General features: G+C 70.8%; 2 protein-coding genes across 3 annotated transcripts; one reads left to right on the forward strand and one right to left on the reverse strand.

Moving 5' to 3' along the window:
- Positions 1–1,377: 1,377 nt before the first annotated feature.
- Positions 1,378–8,049, reverse strand: Slc16a3 (solute carrier family 16 member 3). Of its 2 annotated transcripts, XM_042668708.1 has the most exons (6): positions 8,033–8,049; positions 5,240–5,318; positions 4,153–4,386; positions 3,637–3,780; positions 2,749–3,507; positions 1,378–2,176 (listed from the first exon to the last, which is right to left on the reverse strand). In XM_042668708.1, the coding sequence occupies exons 3-6, from the start codon at positions 4,373–4,375 to the stop codon at positions 1,917–1,919; spliced, it is 1,386 nt and encodes a 461-aa protein (XP_042524642.1). In that variant the 5' UTR covers positions 4,376–4,386; positions 5,240–5,318; positions 8,033–8,049; the 3' UTR covers positions 1,378–1,916. The 2 variants fall into 2 exon arrangements, with proteins under 2 accessions (XP_042524642.1, XP_042524641.1); XM_042668707.1 differs by lacking the exon at positions 8,033–8,049 and having other exon boundaries at positions 5,240–5,350.
- LOC122098335 (basic proline-rich protein-like) lies at positions 6,777–8,696 on the forward strand. Its single transcript, XM_042668711.1, has one exon. It carries the CDS (start codon positions 6,777–6,779, stop codon positions 8,694–8,696), a length of 1,920 nt encoding a protein of 639 aa, XP_042524645.1.
- The last annotated feature ends 388 nt before the right edge of the window (positions 8,697–9,084 follow it).

The following is a 9,084-nucleotide window of genomic DNA, read 5'->3' on the forward strand; positions in this document are numbered from 1 at the left end:
CCCTCCATCAGCCTCCTGAGTAGACTATATACATAAAGGCTTCTGAGCCTCCTCCAGCCTCTTTCTGGCCTGGGTGGGTGCCTGTGGTCACCTACCACGTCCCTGCCAGTGGCTGTCACTGTCCAGCAGCCCTCCCACCCGCGCCCCCCCCCCCCACTAGAAGAGGTGCAGAGCCTTGCCTCAAGTTTTCTGAACCTAAGTGGACCCTTGAGAACCTACTGTAAACAGCTCTCCGGCTTTCCACCAGCGTCCACCACCCTTCACAGGGTCTCCAGGTCTCATCAGCATGAGCCTAGGTTGCCCGCCCCATTTATCTCCCTCTCTGGCTGCTGAGTAATACTGCCCAGCAGCCTTCCATTTAGAATCCAGCTGTGGCCCCCTCCCAGCTAAGCAATGGCTCCGGTTCTTGTTTCCCAAAGCCCGACGTCTAGGGTCCACCATTTCCTAGCAAGGTGTGCAGGGCACCTCCTCGTGTGGCCTAAGGTTGAGTGAGGCCCTGGGGCTCCGGTGAGGACCGCAGGCCCTGTCCACGCAGCCCAGCCACCTCGTGTCTGCATGCGGGCACAGGTGGTGCACAGCCATGGTGGCCCCTGCTGCTCCGCTGGGCCCGGGGCTGTCTCCGAGGACACGCTGACCCTTGGGCGTCAACGTGGGGCTGTGTGGCTGCCATGGCCAACACTGCCTGCCAGCCGAGTCCCAGTAGGCAGACGCAGAAGACCAGATAGGGGAGGGGACACCCAGAGCACACTTGCCTGACAGGGTCAGGGCAGCCGTGCATGCGTGCGTGGATGCATGTGTGCATGTGTGTGCACACGCGCGTGGCCGGGCCTGGGACGTGAGCTCTTGCCTCCTTTTCCTTGCAGAGGAGCAGGGACGTGGCGTCTCTCCGGCTGCACCCAGCCCGCCAGGGTGCCCGCTGCCGTCCCCAGCGCCCACGACGCACCACCTACTGAGGGCTCCCGCCACACAGGCCACCAGTGGCCGCACGGGCAGGTGGGTGCCAGGTGCCCGGGGGGAGCCCGAGCACAGCGCGGGCTGGGCAGAGGACGGGGAGCGAGGGAGCGCGCGGGAGCCAGCTGCAGGTCCCACCACGTAGAGCAAGTTTGCCAGCCGGCCAGAGGGACGAATAAATGGAAGGCAGGAAAGTCTATGTTTGAAGCCCACAGACAATGAACAGTCACGCTCGGCCTACCCCGGTCAGCTCAGACTCTGCAGGTCCCAGGCCAGCCTGGAGGCCCGGCACCGCTGTCTGTGGCCTCCAGCTTCCGCCCTGCCAGCGCCTCGCCACTCCCTGAGAGCATGGTGGCTGCTGAGCTTTCCAGTCAGCAGTGTTTTGCAACACGTAGTGCGGGGAAAATGGACAAGGACCAGAGCCACTCTAGTAACCAGGTTGTTTCTTAGTGGGGGTGGGACCAGCACAGCACAGCAGCACAGCACAGCACAGCAGACAGCTCCCGGGACGCGTTCCTGAGACTCCTTCCACCTTCTCGGGCGGAAGGAGCCAAGAGGGGCGGGCGCGGTGGGGTAGGGGGGCGTGAGGAAGGGTCCTGGGCAGTGCAGTGCCGCCCTTCAGCCTCCCCCAGCCCCACGCTCGCATTAAAGTCGTGTTGTCTCCAAAGTGTGGGTTTCCAGGTCCTTGGCCACAGGGGTGGGGGTGGGGGTGCAGGCTGCACAAGGCTGGCAGGCCGGGTCCCTGGCAGGGGCAGCTAGTAACCGGGGCTTGGCTTCACCGCAGATCCACTTTGGAATGACACGGTTCCCACCCCGCCACCTCCCCCCGTAAAACACTGACCCGCTGACCAGGCAGCCAGAGCCGAGCCGATGGCCCCGCCTCAGCTGGTCCTGTTGGTGAAATAAATATGAGCGTTGCCAGTCTCTGTACCTCGTCCCTGCTCCCTGCCTGCCCGGCCGGGCATTCACACGCTGGTCTCTGGGGTGTGAACCACCTCCCCGTTCTTCTCAGGCTCCGCCTTCAGGAAGTGTTCCACCTCCTGCGAGTCCACCCTCAAGTCCGCGGGGGGCTGGTGGAGCTTGTCCTCGGCGGGCGGCAGCGCCGCCTGGCGACGCTTCCCCAGGCAGACGTTCCCCAGCAGCAGCACCAGGGAGGAGGCCAGCACCTCGGCGCCCGCCAGGATGAACACGTACTTGTACACGCACGTCGCGTCCAGCAGCTTGCCTGCAACAATGCCCCAGTCACCGGGGGCTCCGGGGCCCCCAGGGGCACGGGGGCGGGGTCTGGCCGGATCCCACAGCAGCTCCCGCCCACCACCCTCCCAACTTCCTCTCCCTTCAGAGGCTAAAAATAGATGTGACTCTGGGCATTTGCAGAGTCACAGGGCATGCTGGGCCCGGCGATCTTACACACACACACATACACACACACACACACCTGGTGGCCTCCGTGTGGCTGCCACTGGGGACAGAAACCACAGAGGGCCCAGCACAGGAGTTCTGGGCTCCCTCCCCAAGACTGACAGAAACAGGGAGCCAGAGGCTGCAGATGCCCTCCCACAGCCAAAATCATCCCAAATTTCACAGGTTTTCTGTGCCTTAAAAAAAAGAAAAGAAAAAAGAAGTGGAAGTAGCAGTGGCTTTGCCCCGTGAGCTGCCCAGAACGGCAGCCCTGGTGCAGGCTGTAAAGCTGAGCCCACCCCAACGCCTGCCGCCAGCCTCTCCCCGGCCTCCACCTCCTGAGGCGGGCGTCTGGCGGAAGGGGCGAGGCCACGCCCGGCCCGGCCCTGCACTCACCGCCGGACGGGGGTCCGATGAGCACTGCCACCGCCTCCATCAGCAGCACGAGCCCGATGGCACTGGAGAACTTCTCGGTGCCCACGATGGCCATGAGTACCTCAAACTGCAGCGCCCCCACCATGCCGTAGGAGATGCCGAAGAAGATGCAGAAGACCACCAGGCCTCCGTAGTCGCTGGCCGTGGAGCCCGTCAGGTCGGTGAAGCCGTTGAAGAACATGGCAAAGCTGAAGAGGTACACGGAGTAGGGCCGCACCTTCTGGAGGCCGGTGATGAAGCCGGCGGTGGGCCGGGCGAAGATGTCAATGAAGCCCAGGATGGTGAGCAGGAAGGCCGCCTTGGTATCCGGCACACCCAGGTCCTTGGCGTAGCTCACCACAAATACCGGGGGCACAAAGAGACCCAGCACCATGATGGAGGCGGCCACCGCGTAGACGACGAAGCCCGGGTCCCGGAAGACGCTCAGGTCCAGCAGCCGCCGTGGCTGGCGCGAGGGCTGGGGGCCCCCACTCGGCCGGGGCGCCAGGAGCGGCCGCATGAGCGCAGCGCACACGCAGCAGTTGAGCAGCAGGCCGCCTAGGATGAGGAAGCCGCCCCGCCAGCCATAGTGGTCCTGGAGCACCTGGCCCAGCGGAGACAGCGCACACAGGAACACGGGGCTGCCGGCCGCGGCCAGCCCGTTGGCCAGAGGGCGCCGTTTGCTGAAGTAGCGGTTGAGCATAATGAGGGAAGGCTGGAAATTAAGGGCCAGGCCCAGGCCTGCGGGGAAGAGAGCGGCCGTGACCACCCAGTCCCCTCCCCCCCAGAACCACGCTTGGCCTACAGCTCTTCAGAGACTCGGGCCCCACGCCACACCCCGCCAGGCCGCAAGGGTGAGGCCCCACTCACCGGTGATGACGCCCGTGGTGAGGTAGACCTGGATGATGCTTCTGCAGAAGGAGGCGGCCACCATGCCCAGGGCGGCGAAGAGGCCCCCCACCAGCATGACTGGCCGGCACCCGAAGCGGTTCACACACACGCTGCAGAGCGGGCCTGTGGGAGGCACTGGGGATGTGGGGCGGGCCTCCAGCCAGGCTCCGCCCTCCCCACGCCCACTGGGCCTTCCCCCCACCGTGAGCTCAGGGTCACCCCTTGCCCAGGCCCAGGCCCACTGCCAGTGTCTCTTGGCAGGAACTTGTGGGCACCTGCTCAGAGCCCCAGGGCCGGTCTCTCTATTCAGTCCAGCCCGTGCAGGGCCCTCGGGAGCTTCGTCCCCGCGGCTGTGTACAGATACCACACAGGAGCTGGATGGGGCCCAGTCCACTTCCACTGGGCTCTGCCTGCCCTCCAGGGAAGCCCGGGCTTCCGGGCCATCTGGGTGAGTCCCCGAGGACTCCGGACGTGGCCCCGGGGCAGGTGGCCCACCTGTGCCATAGAGCATGGCCAGCAGGATGGAGGAGATCCAGGCCGTGTCGCTATAGCCGATGCCAAACTCCCGCATGAGCTCCTTGAAGAAGACGCTGACGGCCTTGGGGAAGGCGTAGGAGAAGCCGGTGATGACAAAACAGCCAAAGAGCACAGCCCAGCCCCAGCCGCCATCTGGGGCTTTGACGCCGGAGGGGCCCTCGTCCACGGCAGCACCTCCCATGTCCAGGAAGGCTGGAAGAGAGAAGAGCGCGAGTCCCGTCACCCCAGCTGCAGCCCAGGAGGGCAATTCTGGGACAGACAGGCAAGGTCCCTGGGAAGCCCAGGCTAGCCCCTGCGGCCACTACACAGCTCCGTCGTCGGCAGCCTGCTGGCACCGGCCCAGGACCTTGTAGTCACCTTCACCTGCTGCTTTGGAGGCTGACAACTGGGCCCCTGGTTGGCCTCCCGCCTCCCACACTGGCTGGAAAGGCCCTTTTGGGGGACTCAGCTTTGCTCCTGTAAAAAGTGGGAGCTGCAGGGAAGCCAGCCTGTGTCTCCTGGTGCTGGGCTTCGCAGTGGCGGGACCTGCCACCCCAGTCCCCTGGCCACGCCGAGTCCTCCCTGCAGATTCTGCACCAGCCTTGCTCCACCGGAGACCTCTACCCAGCCCCATCCAAGTCCAGGCTGTTTCTCCCCAGGGGGGGCTGGGGTCCAGCCCTTCCCACTCTAGGTCCAGGTGCTGTGCAGGGAGGGGCTTGGGGTGGGGCCGAGACTGTAGGGTTGGAGTGGTGGGCAGAGGGGCGGGTGGCCACTTGTCCCCCTGGGTAGAGGCCGTTCACTGTGGCCCTGCCTGGAACTACCCACAGACTGACCTTGCGACGGCCGATGGCCCCGATGGGGGGGGGGGGGGGAGGCGGCTATCTAAAGCAGGAAGCCACGGGGGAAATCCTGACCCCAGCTACCAGGCAAGCAGCCTGCGGCTGACTTCCCTCTTTATGCGCCCGTCTAGCTCATGTGAAGCAGAGCGGACCAGACTGCATCCTCCTGCCTCACACCCAGAAGCACCTCCCGGGTCCCCAGCCCTGCCCCACAGCCCCTCCCTCACCAAGGAGACGGCTGCAGCGAGTGTGTCCGCCTCTGACCTGTGGCCTTCAATCCACCGTGTAGTGTGGCCAGCCAGCAAGCTGGAGAGACAAGCAGGCCCCGGCTGTGAGGCTGGCTGGCGTGTCTGGTGTGGACACCCCCGCCTCCAATGCTGGGAGCTCCAGGACAGGACGCTGGGTGGGGCCTTTCAGCCCCGCCCTGCCGCCTCCTGCATGCAGCGTGCACCGCCCTGATGGCTGGCCTGGAGGTGTTGGCCAGGGACCCAGCGGGGTCTTCAAGGGCGCCCTGCCTGACCCCCACCCAAGACAGGGCCAAAGAGGCGAGCATCCAGCGGACCCTCACCCCCAGGAGAACAGACTACATACTATGGGGAACTCTGTGTGTGCGTGGTGCTGGGTTTGAACTCAAGGCCTTGTGCCTGCTGGGTGGGCACCTGGCCGCTGGAGCCACGCCTTAATTGGCTCGGATTTCCTCTGCCCGTCCTGGGAAGGCACCCTGGCGTAGCCTCCCCTAGGCTGGGTCTGAACCTCAGCCCTCAAAAGCCCTACAGGCCGGGCCTGCCTCTCCAAGGGAGGATTTTAGGGGTGCATCTCACCATAGCCTCGGGGTTCAGAGGGTGTCTGCAGGTGGGACAGCCAAGGAGGGGCCGAGCATCTGCCCGCCGGGCCTCCCCCTCCCCAGGCCTGGACCCCCAGCCTCCCCACACCCCTGGACCCCTCCCTCCCCACGCCCCTGGACCCCTCCCTCCCCACGCCCGGACCCCCAGCCTCCCCACACCCCTGGACCCCTCCCTCCCCACGCCCCTGCTCCCCTCCCTCCCCACGCCCGGACCCCCAGCCTCCCCACGCCCCTGCTCCCCTCCCATCCTCCCTCCCCACGCCCGGGCCCCCAGCCTCCCCACGCCCCTGCTCCCCTCCCTTCCTCCCTCCCCACGCCCGGACCCCCTCGCACCCGCGTTCCCAGACGTGAGGGCTCAGCAAGGTCTGATTCGCCATCGGGAGCGGGAGCGGAAGCTAGGCGCGCTTCTTGCCAGGGGCCACGGGGCCGGGGTCAGGGGCCGGGGTCCGGTCGGCGCGGCCCCGCCCCGCGCCCCCCCCCCCCGCGGCCCCCGCGGGCTCGGCCGGCCTTTCCTTGACATTTACCTTCCCTGCGAACCAGCCCCGAAATAAACCAGCGGCCCGAAAGCCGATCTGGGCTGCGGGAGGGCTGCCCGGAGGCGCGGCCGCGGAGGGGCCCGGCCCTGCGCGGGAGGACCCCGGCCCCGCTCGGGTGCCGCGGGCCGGGGAGACGGGAAGGCCAGGCCGGCCCGCGGAGACCCCTGCGGTGGTAGCCCCTTCCTGGGGAGGCCGGCCCCGCCCCCGGCCGCCCTGTGCCCCGCCCCCGGCCGCCCGCGCCACGCCCCCGGCCGCCCGCGCCACGCCCCCGGCCGCGCCACGCCCCCCGCCCGCGCCACGCCCCGCGGCACCTGCGGCCGGGAGGCGCGTGGGGAGCAGCGCGGGGCGCGGGCCTCGGGTGGCGCCTAAGCCGGGCCGTGGACGATGGGGTCGTTCTGCCGCCGGCGGGGGAGGAGCCGGAGGCCGGGCGGGGCGGGGCGGGAGGCGGGCGGGGCGGGGCCGAGCCCGGCGGACGCTCCGCCCCCGAGGCCGGGGAACGTGGGGGACGTGACCGCGCCAAGGGAGGAGCCGCGCCGTATTGCCTGGAATAGGCGCCCTCACCCCGCCTCCGGGCGCGGGCGGGCGGGCGAGCGCGGGGCCCGCGCGCCGAGCCCTCCGCGGGGACCCGGGCTCCGGGCGCCGCTCCGCCCGCGGCAGAGGCCGTCCGAGCCGCCCGTTTCACAGATGGAGGCTGAGGCGGGGAGGCCCGGGCTCGCCGGCCGCGGGGCCGCCCGCCCGCCCCGCCCCGCCCCGCCCCGGTTCCGCGCCGGAGTAGCCCGAGGCCGGGGCTCCGCTCACGGGGCCCCGAGTGCCGCACGCGGCTCCTCCCGGCTCCCAGGGGCAGGGCCAGCGGGGCCCGCACCGACCGCTCCCGCCTCCCGCGCCCCCGAGCCGGCGGCCGAGCTCGGGGGCGCTGCCTGGGATCGGAGGGAGGCTGAGGGCCGCCCCGCATCCCGCACCTTGCGCCCCGCATCCCGCGTCCCGCGCCCTCACGGCCGCCCCGCACCCCGCGCCCCGCACCCCGCGCCCTCACGGCCGCCCCGCACCCCCCACTCCGCGCCCTCACGGCCGCCCCGCACCCCGCGCCCCCCACCCCGCGCCCTCACGGCCGCCCCGCACCCCCCACTCCGCGCCCTCACGGCCGCCCCGCACCCCGCGCCCCCCATCCCGCGCCCTCACGGCCGCCCCGCACCCCGCGCCCCCCATCCCGCGCCCTCACGGCCGCCCCTCGCGCCGGCCGGGGCCCTCGTCCCCTCCGCCGCGCAGCCGAGGCCGGGGGCCGGGGCGATGGGGCCGGAAACCCCGGGAAGCGCGCACCCCGGCCGCGGGCTCGGGGCGACCGGCCTGCCTGTGCCGGCCCCGGGACCCGACCGGCCGCGGGGACGAAGCGGGCTCCGGCGCCCCGGCGGGCGCGTCACCGCGCGCTTTTCCTGGGAGAAAACTTCCCGGGCGCGGGGTCCGGGCGGCGCGCGGGGCGGCCCCGCTCGTCGGGCCGGCGGGGGAGCCGTGCGCACGTGCGCCCTCCACCCGCGCGTTCCCGCCGCCCGCGGCCCCGCGCTCCGGCCCGGTCCCCGACGCGCGGACGCCCGCGAGGGCCGGAGGGGGTCTCAGCCCGCGGGGCCCAGCCGTCCCGCGCCTACCCGCCGCCGCCGCCGCCGCCGCCGCCGCCGCTGCCCTCGCGCCGCCGGGGGCGACTTTAAGCGCTCGGCCCGCGCGGCCCGGCCCCCGCGCACGTCACCGCCGCCCGGCGCCGCCCCGCGCCCCGCCCGGACCCCGCGCCCCGCCGCCCCCCCGACGGCGCGGGCCCCGGTCCGCGGCTCCGTCGGCGCGGCCCCCGCCGCAGGGCGGCCGCGCGGACCTCCGCGCCCGCGCCCGGCCGGCCACGGCTCGGGACGGGCGTCGCCCGGGTCGCAGCCCCGCCGGGTCCCGGCCCGCGCCGTCCGCCGCCGCGCGCGTCCGCTCCACGTCCCTCGCCATTTCCATGAAACGAGCGGGCAGCCGGCGCCGAGGCGGCCCCGAGGGGCGGAGCGCACCGGGCCGAGGCCGCGCCCGCCCGCCCGCGGCGGGGAAGCTCCCACCTTCCCGCCCGACACCCTGGCTGCTCCGGAGGCCGGGACAGGGAAGCCCCTGAGGCCGACTCCGGCTCACCGAGCACCGGCCTCGGTCGAGAAGCCCAAGGAACAACGTCGGGCCCGGAGCGTCAGCCCGAGTTCACACCCCCGAAACAAACAGCCCACCTTCCCATGGGCCCCTCCAAGGGACCAGGAGCGGTCAGGTTTGACCCCCGCCCTGCCTGGGGCCTGACCACCCCACCTCCAAATGCCAGAGAAGCCAAGCTCCGAGCACGCCTGCCCACCTGAGAACCAGCCCCTCCCCACCAGCACGCCCGCCCACCTGAGAACCCCTCCCCACCAGCACGCCCGCCCACCTGAGAACCCCTCCCCACCAGCACGCCCGCCCACCTCAGAACCCCTCCCCACCAGCACGCCCGCCCACCTCAGAACCAACCCCTCCCCACCAGCACGCCTGCCCACCTCAGAACCAACCCCTCCCCACCAGCACGCCCGCCCACCTCAGAACCCCTCCCCACCAGCACGCCCGCCCACCTCAGAACCAACCCCTCCCCACCAGCACGCCTGCCCACCTCAGAACCAACCCCTCCCCACCAGCACGCCTGCCCACCTCAGAACCA

The sequence above is a fragment of the Dipodomys spectabilis genome, unplaced genomic scaffold (genome assembly GCF_019054845.1).
Source record: "Dipodomys spectabilis isolate Male_0828 unplaced genomic scaffold, ASM1905484v1 ptg000476l, whole genome shotgun sequence".
Lineage (NCBI taxonomy): Eukaryota > Metazoa > Chordata > Mammalia > Rodentia > Heteromyidae > Dipodomys > Dipodomys spectabilis.